Here is a 17,943-nt window from a genome sequence, read left to right on the forward strand (position 1 = left end):
ATATGAGATAATGTGCTTCTTGTGTGGTGTATAACACTTGAAGAGGGTGATCGTCCTCAGCTCTAATGCAGGAAGGATCCTGCATAAACACATGACACCGGCGGCACGCTCGCCTCACCTCCACCCTAATAAACGTCACGTCACGCTCGAGACTATTCATGATGAACTCATTTTTCTTCCTCCTCTGCGTGTTTCAAACATGCTCCAGTGACCTTCTCAGGACTGACTGACTGACTGCTTTATCAGCAGCAGGATGCCTCACATTTCCTCACACTCTTTGAAGTGCGGTACCAAGTTCACCTGTGTTTATTTTGGAGTGTTAGCGATGGTGTCGAGATAATGTAAGAGGCTTTTATTGTACATGAACTGCAGATGTATCCTCTTCCTTTTCGCTTATCAAGCCCACTCGAGAGATAAAGAGAAGGGCTCAGTGTGGAGGATAAGAAGAAGAAATGACAGAGCGGATTAAGGGAGAGGAAAAGAGGAGGAGAGTTGTTGGTTTTCAGAGGAAGGCTGCAGGGCTTCCAGCTGCAAATCTCACTTTTATTTAGCATTTTTTGGGTAAGGTTTGAGGCTGAAGACAAATGAATCCTCCTCACTCATCACAGGATCAAACCTGAATTTTCCTCAGAAAGCTGCACATGTTCTGTCATGTTACACTGTGTATCTCTGTATATCATCAGGAATGTGTCTCTAATTATGCTTTTTTTCTCCCTTTTTCCTTGTATGTTGTGTGTGTGTGTGTGTGTGTGTGTGTGTGTGTGTGTGTGTGTGGTGTGATGCCAACCACCCAGAGAGATCCAAGGAAAAACCTACCAGAAGGAAAAAAAAGAAAAAAAGAAGCAGGGCAGGAAAGTCTCGACTGAAATCGCCTCAGTGGAAGAAGCATGGACTGAGGGCCTGTCTGCATCATCCAACTGTGTGTCTGTGTCTGTGTGCGTCTTAAACACACCTAGCTGAGAGGAAATCATGTCAGCGATACACACCTGGGCCTGTTTCTCCTGCTGGATCAGCTTTGCCACGCAGGACAAAACGCCAGGTAAAGACACAAACGCCTCTTTGTCCTGCAGCTTCAACTGATCCGTCAGCGGGGAAACGTTCACAGGGATTAACAGACTGAAGGGTTTCTCTGCAGAACCTGATCCACACCATCCAGTCTGGGAAGGAAATACAAAAAGCTGTGAGTCTTAAAGTTGTAACATTGCAGGATTTTTTCTTCTGCAACAGAGGACTGTCCAGAATTAGTCAGACGACACGTCCAGATTTTTCCCTGGCATTAAACCCTGACGTCAGGTATGAAGTCAGGGAGGAAAAATTCTCCGACCACAGCCAGTGACAGAGCAGCTGGAGTCAAGGGAAAACCTTTTCTGGTCTTATATCCACAGTTCTGACTCTCGTTCCTAACAGCTGAGATAATATCTGACTCAGCAACTTTATTGATAACCTCTGTGGACACAGCAGATCTAATCTGGCTAATTTTATTTGGAAAGGAAACAGGAAATTATTCCTCTTGAAATAATGTCTGAAATTCCCAGTCTCTTTGTTCATAATCAGCAAGATAAAGCTAGACTCATACTTAAGAGAAGACACATGGATCTGTGTGGAGAAATGCATTATGGGTAATCGTTTAGTCACATCCTGAGAGGATTCAAAAAAAGCTTGAATTAGACCAGGAAAGCTGGACTCGTGGTCAACTTTCAGGCTTTCTCACAGTCCTCATTAGCAGGTCATCATGGACACCTTTTTCTTTGAGTAAAAGTAAAAATATTAGTTTTAAAATACTCCATTACTTTAAAATTTCACTGGAGTAAAGACGCAGAGAACAATATTTAAATGGAGTGAGTTCAAGGTGGAGTATTCATCTGCTCACCTATCAGTTACAGGATTAGGCCGAGTGTTTGTTTTATCAAATAACAGCACGTTTGAAGATAATGTTTCACACTTTGAAGAAACCGTGTTTGCTCAGTAGCACTTTATACAAGGGCACGAAATGTCACATTACCGTGCAACAGGAGCAGTCTGCGATATCACGCAGGTAAACACCTCGGCTGCTTCGCTGCTGCATCGCACAGGTGTGAGTCAGAGGTCCGAGTTATGACTCTGCTGCTGTGATTTACAAGGAGAATGAGAGTGAACAGCTGGCATTCATGGCACAGTCAGCGAGGAAGGTGCTGAAAGAAAGATCCACCCAGGTGATAAAGACACAATTACTCCCTCCAGTCATTCAGCCACATGGATGTGTACATGCAACGCACACAAAGACAAACTAATTATAATCTGATACCATCTGGCATGAAACCAGTGATCTGATTCCAGATCTGGCTCAGGCCCGTCAGAGAAACAGGAAGGTGTGTGAGTTATGAGGTGGTTTTCTGAGGAGAGGTTGTGGAGGTGTGTGGAATTCAGACCCGAGCTTTACAAACATTTCCAGGAGTTGTCAGAGTTTCTCCAGAGGCAGGAATGATCTAAACGCTGGAGTCTATTCAGCGCTGTGGGATCGAAAAGACATGTTTCACACGGTCCACGCCCCAGTCAGTGATTTCACAGCAGGTGCTCTGCCTTTGACATGTAGTAAAAAGTGCCCTGTTGTTGTGAAAGCATCAAGGGATGGGTGCATCACGACAGACGGTAAAAGTGAGGCTTCTCACTGAAGTCAGACGCTGGAAAACGCCCACTTTGACATCGTCACATTCTCAAATCTGTCTTAAAACAACAGTTAGGTGCCACATAAACCATTGTTGTTATTTCGACTCCACACACACATCGTCCTGCTGCTAGAAATACACACTAGAGCACCAAATGTGGATTAATCCGCCGCTGAAAATAGTCCCTGACAAACAGAGTAAGATTTAATTTCCTGTTTTGTGTAATTCATGTGGTAAATGTTACTGCAATCTGTTCATCACTGCCCAGATGATTAACCCTCCTCCACCCTGGATGTGTGGCAATTCGGGGAACTTGAGGGGTGCATAGGGAGAAACTCCCACTTTAATGTCACGCTCCTACTAAAGTTTATTGTATCGTAGATGGAGGATTTGTTCAGGATCCTTTTTCACTCCTGAATTTATTCATTTCTCTGTGTTTCTCTCAAATATTTACAGACCAAGTAATAGTTTTTATTTTGGTGATAATTTCAAAAGGAATATACATTCACCTGGCATGTTTTATCTCAAAAGCAAAGATGTTTTAAAGCGTTTGTTGCTGTCCAAGTTGGAGAAATTGTGCCTGTGGCAACATTCCCAGTAGTTATAGATAGCGATACGTTTTACGTCAACCAGCAATGTTTGCCAGAGCTGACTCCTCCTTTATTTGGGCTTGTTTGACCAGGTGAGAAGAGCATCATGGAAATCTACTAACAGGCTTCCTCTGAGGAAGCTGTTTGTCAGAATGTAATCTGAACCATCCAAAGAAAACAACAAGTATATACCTGTACAAAAAATTGGTCCAGTGCCACGTCATTTGGCAAGGTGCTGTGTTGGTCAATCAAATACCTACAGGCACACATATCTGCTAGATTACTTTATGGCGTAAGCACCATACTTCATTTGTTTGTTGTACACAAAAGCCTCAGGGTGCTTTACAATCTCAGCTGTAAAGTCCTGTCTCTGAAGCCTCTGTGCTCGATCATATGTTTCTCCAATGGGACTTCCTGGATCATATTTCCTGTCTCACCAGTTCCTGAAACAACACACCCCAACCAATGCAGTTTATTTCTTAGAAACATATTTTTGGTATCTCTGACTCCGGCTACTTGCAGGAAGTCTTTAATGTAGATAGCCTCCTTCACTCCTCTTGCAACCAAGCCCTTGATTCAACCCTTCTTGGTCATGTATCATTGGTGCTGTACCACCAGTTGACGTTCCACTTCCGAATCACAAGTTTTCTTTGTTAGGGTTCAGCAAAGCAAGGACGTCTTGGAATAGACTCCAAGAGCATCCTCTGTTTCCCAGTTCTGGGGTGAGGTTGTTTGAATCTCTCTGCATCAAAGAAAACCAAACGTCAGTGTGATTTCACCTCGTGTCTTCACGTTATGTTTCAGATGTCTCCGTGACGTGCTTTGTTTCCGAGGAGTGCGTGCTCCCCTGCAGCTTCAAGCCCGGCAGCAAGGAGACCATCGAGTGGTTCAGACAGGACGAGGTGGTGTACAAGTTTGAACGAAAAACTGACGACCACAATGACGATGACGACGATGACGACGACGACAGCAGCAGCAGCGAGGAGCACTCTGACCACAAACAGCTCAGTGGGCGTGCGTCCATTTTTCCACACCTCATATCCCGCGGGAACGCCACCCTGATCCTCAGGGGGAGTAATCTCAAGGACAGAGGCACCTACAGGTGTCATGTGCACACATCCAACGGCGAACACAACGCAAAAGTCATCCTGAAGGTGCAAGGTGCGTTCAGAAGGTGGTCAACATCTGGGTCAACTTGGCCTTGAAGGTGTAAAGATAAGAGCTGGCATCCTAATATTACCTGTATTAGAATGATATCACCTGCTGCCAGGCGATATTGAGCCCTGGCATTTAGCGTCTGTCCTCAGGGGCTGCAGGGAAACATGCTGTGAGTGTTTTTGTGTGTGTGTTTGCAGCACCCATCCGAGATATGTCTCTAGAGCTGTCGAGGCTGAGCGGCTACGAGGAGATGAAGTGTATCATCCGCAACGTCTTCCCGTCTCCTCATGTCACCTGGGCGACCGAACCGCCCACCTTCGAGGACCTCCGACCGGTCACGCGCAAGCTGGCCGACAAACAGGGACTGTTCACGGTCGACAGTCGCCTCAAACTGCTGAACGGACAACCTAACCTCATCTACATCTGTAAAGCCACAACTCCCTACGGTGGTCCAGTGTGGACTGCCTCGCTCAGGGAAAGAGGTAATAAAAAATATTGTTGTGGTTTTATGTGTTGAAAGACCAGATGATCTGTGGGTTCAAACATTTCTACAACTCCCCCTCTCTGGTAGAAATAAGAGGGACTGAAGCGAGAGATCTGACCATCCCCTGCTCTGCCCCTCCTTACCTCAACAACCCCGCCCTCGAGTGGAGCTTCTCCAACGGCAAGGACCCCTCCCACATCCTCACCTACGACAGCCGGTCGGGGCACAGCGACTCCACGCCGCCTTGGGACAAGCATGTGGAGCTGGACGGCTTCAGGGTCCCGTTTGGAGACGGCTCTCTGCGCCTGATGGACCCCAAACACTCGGAGCACACGGGCAGCTACACCTGCATGTTCTCCATGCCGTACAACAAACACACCGAACGCACCGAGGTCACCATCGACAACCCTGTTGGTGAGGCAGTCAGAAAAAACAGCAACAATACTAGGACATAATTGAACATAGACATATATACCAAGACAAGTCTCATAAAAACACCAAATCCAGTGATAGAAATCCATCTTTTAATACTTTCTAAAGACATAAATCTTCAAAAATGCCTCACAAATGTATCAGAAAACAGCCGGACACTTTAAGCAAATACTGCTCAAACAGGAGGAAATAGTGCATTCATTGGGGACTATTTTCTGTGGTGGATTAATACACATTTGGTGCACTAGTGAGAACAGATTCCAGGTCTAACCCTGCAGTGCAGGACCTTTGTCTCCCCCTTGTGGCAGTGAGTGTAATTACATAAAAACACAAGCTGAAGCACTTTGCACCTGACACAGGTTTTAAAGTATAGAAAGATTATATTCCAAAAAAATCAGCAGCATTAGCTGTAATTTAGGTTAAAACTATCCCTTTAATTTGTCCTAACATAAAACACACACACATGCTTTTAGCTTTGTTAGATTTTGAATAAATGAGCCATTATGTCATTTTTTCTGTTGAAGTCAAAGCCATAAACTTTGCAAACCAAAGCAGAATGTGTTTTTGTGTTTGAATAAATGACAAAAGGACAATCTCCTCTGAGCTGATCCCTGCAAAAACTAATTTAAACAAAGAAAAGTACGTTTAAACCTTCAAACGATGATGAACGTTAATGTAAAATCAGTTAACCGGTGAGAATACACAGCTAAAGCAAGAACCAGTTTGTTGTTGCATGCAGTAAAGTGAGTGTATTTGTCACCTGTGTGCAGGTCAGCGAAGCACAGCGGACCAGTCGTCTTACTGGTGGGTTGTGGGTCTGGTGATCGCAGGGCTGGTTCTGGCTCTGGTGGGGATGCTGGCCTACCTGAAGATGAGAGGTAAAGATGGACGTCAGGAGATGCGGACTGATAAAACTGATGTAACATCTAAAGTAAAGTAAATCCGGGTCACACCTGTTTTCCAGGTGATGTACAGACGCATTCAGTTAAAAATAACAATTAGAACAAGAGTTTTCTCAGACTGTGGGTTAATTTTGGTGAACTACGTCACCCATCAGGGTGGGTCAAGGTGTTTTAAATTTAGCGTTCGTTGCTGATTTATTGTTTCTCATTCTCGTCTCTTTCCTCTCCTCACAGGAGGCGTGGGAGGGAAGCCCAGAAACGACCCTGAGGAGGTCACGGAGCTGCACTCAGTCAAAGGTTGGTCATTAAAAGATAAAACATTACAACTGTCAACCACTAGATGGAGCCAGACAACAGAAAACATGAGGAGTTACAGTTACTAACAAGCACATTAAAGATCCATGTTTTACACTTTTCCTGTGCTTTATTCAAAGTTTTGACATTTGACATCCTTGATTCATATTTTCCTCTTTCTCTCAGACTCGGCAGGAGACAGTCACCTGAACGAGAGCAGCCATTTGAACGTCGGCGGCAACAACGGACAATCAGGCCTCCAGAGCAGCTCTTAGTTAACCTGAGAACAAACAGAAACAACAACCTGGCAACACCTGAACTAACAAAATACTAACAACACACACTCAGCTGCACACTGAAGAGGAACGACAAGCTTCTGAGGAACAGAACGTTTCTTCAGGAGCTTTCTTTAAAATGAACTCTACTGTATTATGCAAAAGACTTTCAAATGACTACTTGGGCATGTTTGGGTGTCTCTAAAAACTCTTGGTCCTTTTGGATTTTAGAGGAAAATCTGATAAACTGCTGTTTTTCATGCTGATGTGTAGCACATGCACTCCAAAAATTAAAAGCTTTCAGCATCTTCATGAAGGGTTGTGAACCCAGACAGTCTAGCTATGGAGGAAGAACCCTGACGGTGTTTCCTGATGAATCTAAAAGACGGTTTCCATCACAAGGACTCTGCCAGGAGACCCAGGAAACCTTTCAGGAACTAAGGAACTTTTGGGCCCAGAAAGTTCTTGCTCAGGGGGGGTGGTACTTTCTGACGGCACCTGAACTGTTGGGATAGTTTGAGGTGATCGCTCAGCGGTCAAAAATGAACCCTGTAAGAAATATTTGGTTCTAGATGTTTGGGGACATACAGCATTTTCGGGCTTTGTACACCACTTGCCTGATTTAGTTCATGCGACTCGTTAATGGAAAATGGAAGAACTCTGCTCAGCGTGCTGCAAAAACGCCTCTGTGTGAAACTATAATCGTGTTTTCAGGTGAAGTCTTGGAGTCAGTTCTCGCTGGCGTAGGAGGGGATTCAGGGTTCTGCTGTTGCACAGGCTGAATGGGACGTTACACACCGTCCAGCTGCATTTAAACCCAAACACTGATTGTGACTGAACAACACAGACTAGAGAGAGTAAACCATAGTTGTCTTGTCTTGCACTGCCACACTGGGCATCACGTTTCATGAATTATACCTGACCTCTCTAAGAAATGTGTCATAATTAATGTAACGTTATTAAAAAGACTAATCACTGAACTTTCTGAGTTTGTAAGTGTGTTGTTCTGTTTGCTTTTAATCTGAGGGATTTTTTCCTAAAAATAAATTAAACTGAGTTATTAATGTTACTTCCCTAACAGCACTTCCTCACTCAGAGTCACCATTAAATACATATTTTAAAATTAGAGTGACAGTCACTGTTTCCGAGGATATTATTTGTGGTTTTTCATGACTAAATGTCCATAAAAACACACCGCAGAAGTTGCCTGAGAATCATCACATTTTGAAGTTTTCTTGAGTATCACAGTGATCCAGTGATAGTTCTGTGCACAGCCATGAGTGCACTGCAAAGAGGAGCTGCTAAAGGCTAATTCAGCACATGTTAAATGGTGCTATTTGCCAAAACATATAAAACACAGTTAAATTGTGGCCCACAATTTTTCACTTTATATTTCTATCAGTGGATTATTATAAACCCAATGACGTAATATGTACATTGCGTTGCTTTGACAGAAAATGTCAAGATCAACAATGAGGCTCACTGATAACATCTGAATGGACAATGCAGTTCTGTGGGACCACCCAGTTTTTCGTTTAATTTCATTTTTGGTTTTAGGGATTTGCAGTACGACCAGACTGATGCCTTTGATCACAAATCAAACTGAGATGTTAACTCAGGCAGATTTGTTTGATCTTGGGTGTTGTTAGTCTCTCACAGCCTCCTAGTTACTAATCACAAGTTAGTAATAGATCAATAGAAACCTATAGCAACAGGTAACAGTGAAACTAAGTGGCTCAAGTTCACCTTATCTGTCTCTGGGTGGAGGGAAAGAAATACCTCACATCTTAATCAGTTCAGGTAAATGAGTAAGTGATTATTTATTTCCTCCACTCCCTCCATACACTGAGTTTCCTTAGAAGAAAGATAATATCATTACGATACTCAGATCTTTTACTCAAATAAAAGTACCAGTACAAAAATGTTAAATCACACCAGTAGAAAAAGTGGAATCAGCTAAATTCACTTGAACTAGCTAAAGTAAAAGTACACCTTTATTTATCTTGTGAATTTATCATTTGAAGTGTGAAGTGTGGGATCACTGAGTTCACTGCAGCTCCAAACTCAGGAAGGAAGGGAGAGGTAAAGGGAGGGAAAGGGAGGGAAAGGTAGAGGGAAAGGGAGGGCAGTCAATTTCAGCCTCAAAGAATAGGGTGGACTCTGCTCTAGAGACTGAGATAATGACTACATATGACCATGACAGGGTAACCTTTAATCTTCAATCCACGGCCATTTTATTTTTTCAGTGAGATCCTAAACTTAGCACAGCCTCTCAGCTGCCACGTTCAATCTGAATGTAGTCAAACAGGCTCGGTGTCTCTGTCATACCTGAGGTGGATTTACAGTCTTTTCAGAGCTCACAGAGGAAACTCACTAACAGTATGGCTGCGGACAAGTTTTCAGTGTTTTTGCTGATCTTGAAGTCTCTGTGGACTTTAATCAGAGCAGGTAAGTGAGGCGTTCAAAGACCTTATTCAGCTGTTTAAACTTAGATAGTTTCTGTGTTATGTTTCAAGACTCTCAGATTGTAAACACACAGGAGGTGAACCGAGCTGTGCTACTTTTCATTTTGAAAGAGTACGACTTTACTTTTAAAGTGTCTGTATTTATTTAATGGGGGGTGGGGGTGGGGGGTGGGGGCTCCTTCACATGGAAAAAGATTTTTTTTGTTCTTCACCAAAATGTAAAAAGCAGTAAAATGAATCTGTTCTGATGCTGAAAGACTAATCATCTGAGGCCGTCCTGGAAACTTGCTTGATCACATTCCAGGATGTGAATTCTTTCGCTTTTAATCCATTAACATTTCCTTCTTAAAGAAAAACTAAATCATGTGAGTCAATCCCAGAACCTAACCTGTGTCCTTTTCACTTCTGTTGTTTTCCTTCATTCACAGATGTGGAGGTGTCCTGTATTTTATCGGAGAGCTGCATCTTACCGTGCAACTTCCATCCTGGTGCTGAGACAATCATCCACTGGGTTCAGGTAGCAGAAAACATTCAGGTTCACTCCTTCTACTACAACAAAGACCAGCTCGGACACCAGAACCAGAACTTCAGAAACAGAACATCACTGTTCAAGGACCAGATCTCCAGAGGAAACGCCTCACTCCAGCTGACAGGGGTGGGGGTTCAGGACCAGGACAGATATAAATGCTACACCAGCACCACTGGAAGAAACAAGGAGTCATTCATCAACCTGAGAGTGGACGGTATGAGAGACACACAGGAGATAAAAAATGCAATAATTCATCTGGGGTTGTCTTTAATTCTGGAGATGAAGTGAGGATACTTTCAGTGATGCTTGGTGTTGTCTGGTGAGGCCTGAGCTAATTATATGTGTGCAAAACATGCATGCGTGCATATCTAGTAACTCTAGCCAAATTCACTAGCTGTGTGTTGTTTACAGTGTGAATACACAGTAGGTGCTGCAAAATATGTAAACACGTGAATTTTTATCATGTTTCTTTTTCCACACGCTGCTATTGGTTAGCTCCCTCAGGCGTCCGGCTGATAAGATATAATTCCCAAGGCCAAGATCAACTCAACAAACCTCCAACAACAGTGGAAGTGTGCTGACTGCAAAGAAAACCTAAAAAAAACACAGCCCACACTGTGAAGGTGAAAACAGTCTGAGGTTTGAGAGGAGCTCCATCTGCATATGAGACAAAAACACAGTTCGTGGGTGGAAAAAAGTGCTGGAATATTTTCTTTAACTGCTCCTTAGTCAGCTCAGAAACTCTACGCTGTGTCTATAAAAAGTAATAAAAGTGATCTGCACTGATTGATCAGGCTGTGAGCACATGTCCAAAGGTTCAAGTACTGGACTCTGAACTATTTTAATTCCCTCAGTTTAATAATTAATATATTTTAAGGACTGACAGAATATTTAGCAGTTTACTTTCTAGTCCTGGAGCCTCCTGGAGTTTGTTTGCTGTTTGACTGTCAGGTCAAAGGAGACGTACCACAGAGACACAGCAACGAGCACTGAGCATCATCATTTCTCACCTCAAAAACACGTCCTATAAAGTGAATTTTCTTTTCTTGCAGCTCCAGTCAGTAAAGTCAACATGGAGCAGGTAGGAAACAGGATCATCTGCAGCTCAGAGGGGATCTACCCTAAACCTGATCTCACCTGGTCCACCAGACCTCCATCCAACCTGAACCTCCAGAACCAAACCAGCATCCAGCAGACTGAGCAGCAGCTCTACAACATCAGTAGTTCTCTGATACTTTCAGACAGTGAAACTGATCTGATCTACATCTGCACCATCAGCACTCGAAAAAACTGGAGGAGAGTCAGTTTGTTTAAACCAAGTGAGTGTTTTCAACCTGCACTCAGTTGGACAGCTGAAAGTTTTGTCACGCCAAGAACAAATAAATCTCTACAAGTTATTACGATAATCAAAAATGTTCAGAAATACATCAAAATATAATTTTATCCCTTTTTTCATTTCAGCTTCCAAAACTACATCTGACTCTGAAACAACGATCCCCTGCACTGAGTCCAGGACTAAAACACTAACAGGCCTCGTCTGGAGATTCAACCACAGTCAGATCATCGTGACCAAGTCAGGAGCTAATGTAAAATACACAGTGTCAGAGGAGTGGAGGCAGCAGGTGAAGGGTGTGTCAGAGTCAGGCAGCCTCATGCTACAGGACTTATCTTCACATCATGAGGGAAAATACAGCTGTGAAGTCAGTGATGCTGAGGAGACTCTGATAACCAACACCTTTCTGAGGAGAGAGAAAAGTCAAGGTGAGGCAGCATTAAGTTAGGAACTCTTAGTCTATATGAGCAACTACTGTTATTATCTGTAATATCTGTATGAGCTGCAAACATCCAAACATCAGAAAACACCATCATGATGCATTCAGGGACACTTCAACTCACTCACTCTCTTTCTGTTTCAGAGGTTTCAACCAATGTTGGAGCCATTAGAGGTGGAGTGATTGGAGCCATTTTGGTCGTAGCAGTAGCAGCAGTAATTTTCCTGGTGCTGTGCTGTAAAAAGAAAAAAGGTAAAATAACATTCTGTCGACACTTTTTAATTTAATTTATTTATTGTTTGTATTGATGATGATGTTTTTTCTCTCAAGTCAACAAGAAAACAACAGGAGAGAGTCAAAAGATGATGAAACCCAGAGTAAGTAAATCTTCTCTATTAGAAATGAGCTGCTGAACTGTGTGAACTACAGTATAGAAGTTAAAGGAGAATATTGTTGTCATGAAGTCATTGGTTCTTTTTCTAGATCATGTTGTCATTGATTTAATGAATAAATGAGTGAATCTTTCCTCCTCAGTTAAAGTGTGTTTAGAAATGAAGAGGTGTCTGAGCTAAAAAGATGATCTCAGTCACAGTGTGAGTGTCAGACGACTGGATTTCAGATCATGATTTCTGTCATGGTTTATTCTGCTCTACAGAAACTGCACTTTATAATAAAGAAGAATAAATAAGGAACTGTTTTGATTTTACCTTCGTATATTTCTGATAATTGACTTTATTTCATTTTGTTGGCAGAAAAATGAAAACTCTGCTTAATGGAAACACACACTCTGGACCTGAGCTGTGACTGTATTAAATGAGTGTGAACATGGAGACGTTCATGTCATATGGACAAGAAGCTGAAGATGAACAAACCTCCCCACTGGACTCTGAAGGATTAACTGACCCTCTGATGCGTTCAGGTGCTGTGGAGGCTGTGGATGTAACTTTGACATCAAGAAGCCAAATGAACAAAAGCTTCAGTTCAGTGTTTTGACCTATTCAGCCATTAATGATTAATGAAGGACACTTTACACTTTGCACTGTTTCCACACTACACTGTGACTTGCACCAGGTTTTTTGGACAGATTCCAGTTCATGAGGAACAGATATTTTAAAGAAGACAATCCTGTCTCTTCCTCTGTTATTTTCTATTTTTTTCATGTGGTTGTTTGTTGTTTTTTAGACTTTTTTCTTGTCAATATTTCATCAAGAGTCTCTGACTGGGGTGTTCACTGACAGTTGCCCAGTCTGACTATTTCTGCTGTAAACAGCCATCAAAGTGCTGGAGAGGTGGAAGTTTACAGTGTAGTTTTGTTTTGTTTTGTCTCTTTTTTATCATGAAGTCAAATGAACAAAACCCTCAGTTCAGTGTTTTGGAGCCATTTGATGAAAACATGCGTCAGGCTGATTAATGAAGGACATTTTGCACTTTGAGCTTGATCCTCTGCACTAAACTGTTTCTGCACTACAATGTACTCTGCATGGATATATTTTTTTTGAGGAGACAGACTCCAGCTCATGAAGTTCATGACGTTGTTCCATCAGAGTCAGACGTTTAACTCCGACACTGAAGGATTGGAACAGAAGCAGCTCTGGTTTGTCTATAAAAAGTCAGACGAGTGGACAGTGAACTCATCATGTGAACTATGAGGCTCAAACATGGAAATGGAAACATCTGAGCGCTGACATCCTGTCACATGTCTACAGTCTTATGACACAGATACATCACAACAACAGGCACTACTCGTGAACAAAGTGTGGGGTATTGGGGAAAACATCCTCTGGATGAAAGGTTTTATCCTGCAGTGGTTTCAGAGAGAACAGTAACACAGACAGCATTAACAGAAAGAATAAACAGAAGGAACGGATTCTGTTTGGTGACAAGAAGCGAAGTGAACTGGCAGTTTTCTCTGTTTTAGATTAGTACTTTTTTATTAATCAACCACAAAATGAAGCTCTGTTGTTTACATTTAATTTGATTAAAAATATATTTATTTACACCTGTGTTCATGTCTTTTCATACTGAGCTCTAATGCATTCAGAATTTAATTCCTGAGAGGATAAAAAGCTTAAGAAGCTGAGCAACAGAACAACAGTGTGATCAGTCAGCTGAGGTAAACACTGCACACAGTAACACCAGGGTCACACTTCTCTGATTCAGGGAGGGTGTGAGGAAGTGCGGGATCATGGAGCAACCACCAGGTGTTCATTTTCTAACGCAGAGGATCTGACGCCCTGACAGCCAATCAGCACAGCACACAGCTCAACACAATACTGTATATAACACAGGCCTGGTTGTTAGTAAACATTTTAATGAGAACAAGTTGTGTATTCAGGCGTTAAATGGCCGTGACACCACAGAATAAATCTCCTATCTGCTCCACACTGAGGCTGACCTGAGGTCTTATCTGTTATGACTTCTTAAAGATAGCAAACCTCTTTCGGTTTCACTTTTTGTCCTGGATAACTCTTGTGTAACACAGCCCATTAGATTACTTGGGCTTGCTGTGGTATTTTTAGGCATATGACTCTCAGTATAGACATGTAGATGGGAGGCTGAAAAATCAGCTGACATGAAGATTAGTTCAGACATTCGTGTTTAGTTCTGAGCCTCTGTGTGTTTACACTGATCGTTCTTCATCAGGAACAAGAAGAAAAGCAGAGCAGAGAACTTCCTGCTCTAGACTTTTCAAAGAGAGAATCACACGTCATCAACTCTACGACTCTCTGGTTCTTCTTCAACAAACAACTGTTGCATGGAGGGCCATTAAATGTGGTACAGACCAGAGGTTGAATACTAATATATGAACTTTTTGACTTGGAGCTCATTTATCCACAGAGGTATCTACATGCACCACATGTCTTTACTTTTAATCTGGCACCATCATCTGGTCAAAACATGAATCTTCCCTCTCAGACTGAAGCTGAATGCAGCTTGTGAGTGTAGTAGAATTTTACTCCTGTAATTCCTACGTATCAGCAGATCTCCAGGTTTAATTTCCCCTAATTGTGTTCACATTCCAGTAGGAGGTCACCGCCCTCTGCCCAGACTGGAGTCCAAGAACAATGTCTGTCTTTGCTCCTGATTCTAGTGACTTGCTGACAGTTTTAATAATTATTGTTAAATTACTGGAATTTAAGGACACACCCAGGGATGTAAAACTGATTTCCACTGTTTGTTTTCTTTTTTCTAATGAAAGGATGACTGGAGTCAAGAGTGTTAGAGCAGTCCTGATTATTGTCACTGATTATTTTAGCAGCAAATGAGAACCTGGCATTACCCAGCAGCCCTCCAGCTGCTCAGATTCAGTCAGACTGTATGTGGTCAGACTGGTTCTCCAGCCAGCAGCAACAGAAATAAAAATCTTTCATGAAGGAAAGAATTTTGTCTGTTTGCATGTATTTCCCTAAGTCACAGTGAGTAGGTTTGAAGTTTCGCAGGTTTACAAGGACCATACCTTGTTATTTTGAGAAACACTTCAAAAAAAATGTATTTTTACAGATCTGATTTTACTGAGGATTCTTGGTTGTGTATAAATACTAAATACAACAGATTTTGTTATTTATTGTGAATATAGGGACTAAGATTAGAAAAAAAATATGAAGCAGGTCTGATGCAAGATTTCAAATAACAGGTAAAACTGTAAGTGAGGATAAATATGATCGCAAACATTAACAATCAGGTCTTTAAAAACTCAGATTCAGCTGCACTTTTCCCTGAAATGAACTATGATCAGTGTCTCTTTACCTGATGTGTTGCAGACACTGAGGTGTCCTGTGTTTTCATGGAGAGCTGCATCTTACCGTGCAGCTTCCAGAGCAGAGCTGATCCAGTCATCCACTGGGTTCTTGTAGCAGGAAACATTCCTGTCCACTCCTTCTACTTCAACCAAGACCAGCTCAGACACCAGAACCAGTACTTCAGAGGCAGAACATCACTGTTCAAGGACCAGATCTCCAGAGGAAACGCCTCACTCCAGCTGACAGGGGTGGAGGTTCAGGACCAGGGCAAATACAGATGCTACACCAGCACCATGGGAGGAAACAAGGATTCATTGATCAACCTGAGGGTGGACGGTATGAGAGACACACAGGAAATACACAAAGACATTAATTAGTGATTAGTTATCCACATGCAGCATCAACATCCTCTTTTCTTGCAGCTCCAGTCAGTAAAGTCAACATGGAGCAGGTAGGAAACAGGATCATCTGCAGCTCAGAGGGGATCTACCCTAAACCTGATCTCACCTGGTCCACCAGACCTCCATCCAACCTGACCCTCCAGAACCAAACCAGCATCCAGCAGACTGAGCAGCAGCTCTACAACATCAGTAGTTCTCTGATACTTTCAGACAGTGAAACTGATCTGATCTACATCTGCACCATCAGCACTCGCAGCAACAGCAGGAGAGTCACTTTGTTTAAACCAAGTAAGTGTTTTTAAAAAGACTCTGGAACTTTATTAAATGAATGTGGTGGATCAGGCAAGTAAATCATGAGGGAATATACAGCTGTGAAGTCAGTGATGCTGAGGAGACTCTGATAACCAACACCTTTCTGAGGAGAGAGAAAAGTCAAGGTGAGGCAGCATTAAGTTAGGAACTCTTAGTCTATATGAGCAACTACTGTTATTATCTGTAATATCTGTATGAGCTGCAAACATCCAAACATCAGAAAACACCATCATGATGCATTCAGGGACACTTCAACTCACTCACTCTCTTTCTGTTTCAGAGGATTCAACCAATGTTGGAGCCATTATAGGTGGAGTGATGGTTGGGACCATTTCTGTAGCAGCAGTAGCAGTAGTTTTCCTGGTGCTGCACTGTAAAAAGAAAAGAGGTAAAATAACATTCTGTCTAAACTTTTTAATTCATTTCTTGTTCTTTGTATTGATGATGATGTTTCTTCTCTCAGGTCGACAGAGAACCAACAGGAGAGAGTCAAAAGATGATGAAATACAAACGTAAGTAAATCTTCTGGATTAGAAATGAACTGCACTGTGTGAACTACAGTTGACATGTTAAAGGAGAATATTGTTGTCAGTAGAAACTATTTGCTGAGTGCCATGTCTAATTTGCCAATTTGCCAAAGTCACTCTTCCTCTAGAACATGATATAGAATTCATTTAATTAATTAAACATTTCCCCTCAGCTCAAATCTAGTACAAGTAGTTTAACACAATGAAACAAATTTCTGTTGGCAGAAGTTTGACTTTTTACTGACGAAGAATAAATAAAAGATTGTTTTGAATTTTATCTTTTTATGTTTCTGATGCTGAATTTTATTTCACTTTGTTTGCAGGGAAATGGACCATACAGAACATATGGAAAAATCAATGTTTCTTCAGATTCCTAAAATGGTGATCTACGGTCCACTGCTTCACTTATATGCAGACTCTGATCACTCTGTGCAGTACTGAGCTGAGACTGTATTAAATGGCTGTGAACACTGAGACATTCAGGTCAATATGGACAAGAAAAGGAAACAGCTGAAGATGAATGAACCTGTCGACTATGGATGAATGTTGATACACCAGCACGCATGTAGGGGCACGTCATACTACATCCCTTTTTTCAAGGTTACTCATCAACCACTGATATAACTGTACAGACATTTAATATCGATGCTAACTTGCACAACCAGAGCATAACAATTTATGTAGTATAATTTACTGTGTTTGAATTTTTGTACATTTTAGTTAGTTATTTTAGCAGTTATTTTTGTGGCAAAGTTGTTGTTTTTTTTCCCATTTAACAATTACAATCCCTTTAAAGTAGCCAACAGTTCATAATTACTTTTGTATATTTGTTTTTCTGCCCCCAATTCTCAATTTACTGTGTACATTTGTTCTAAGAATCGGTCACCATTCAAGGTCTGACAAAGACTTTTTGTTCTTACTGGTGGTTAAATGTAGGTACACTGGAAGAGAAACAACTCAGTATTTAAATGATTCAATATCTGTATATTGTTGTGAATACAGGGGACCTACATGTTACAGTTCTTAGGTTCTCTGTTAATCTCATGTCTGTTACATAATTTTTATTATTATGATTTAATGAGGCAACACAAATACTTACTTAATTCATTTAGTGGTATTTTCCCTCTAGTTTGTTCTTAATAATCTGTAAATGAAATTTCTCTCTGAGCTCTGACTTGTGTTTTCAGTGTCTGTCCAGCAGAGAGCGCTCTAACCTCATCAGTCATTCAACTTTCAACTTTCATCTTTTACTCTTTAGTTTTCTTTGCAACTTTGAATGAAACAACAGGAAATAATAATACTAAGAAAGTGTTGATTGAGTGATTAAGTGAACGGGAGTACCTAAGTTCACATGTTAAAGAAGAATTTTGTTAAGAAGCTATTCGCAACTGTCACATGTAATTTTCATTCGTCCCAG

General features: G+C 41.7%; 1 protein-coding gene across 13 annotated transcripts in view; it reads left to right on the plus strand.

The window, feature by feature from the left end:
- The first annotated feature begins 8,971 nt into the window (after positions 1 to 8,971).
- LOC108900242 (hemicentin-1) overlaps positions 8,972 to 17,943 on the plus strand; it is a 61,005-nt gene continuing 52,033 nt past the window's right edge. For 4 of the 13 annotated variants that reach the window (XM_051068412.1, XM_051068413.1, XM_051068416.1 and 1 more), the window contains exons 1-4: positions 8,984 to 9,228; positions 9,674 to 9,988; positions 10,827 to 11,093; positions 11,236 to 11,535. In XM_051068412.1, coding sequence (XP_050924369.1) covers positions 9,162 to 9,228; positions 9,674 to 9,988; positions 10,827 to 11,093; positions 11,236 to 11,535 — 949 coding nt within the window. In that variant the 5' untranslated portion in view covers positions 8,984 to 9,161. Of the gene's footprint in view, positions 9,229 to 9,673; positions 9,989 to 10,826; positions 11,094 to 11,235; positions 11,536 to 15,307; positions 15,623 to 15,708; positions 15,976 to 17,943 lie in introns of all 13 variants that reach the window. The other 9 variants (XM_051068405.1, XM_018701217.2, XM_051068406.1 and 6 more) reach the window with 5 other exon arrangements.

The sequence above is a fragment of the Lates calcarifer genome, unplaced genomic scaffold, assembly GCF_001640805.2.
Source record: "Lates calcarifer isolate ASB-BC8 unplaced genomic scaffold, TLL_Latcal_v3 _unitig_4524_quiver_846, whole genome shotgun sequence".
Taxonomy (NCBI): domain Eukaryota; kingdom Metazoa; phylum Chordata; class Actinopteri; family Centropomidae; genus Lates; species Lates calcarifer.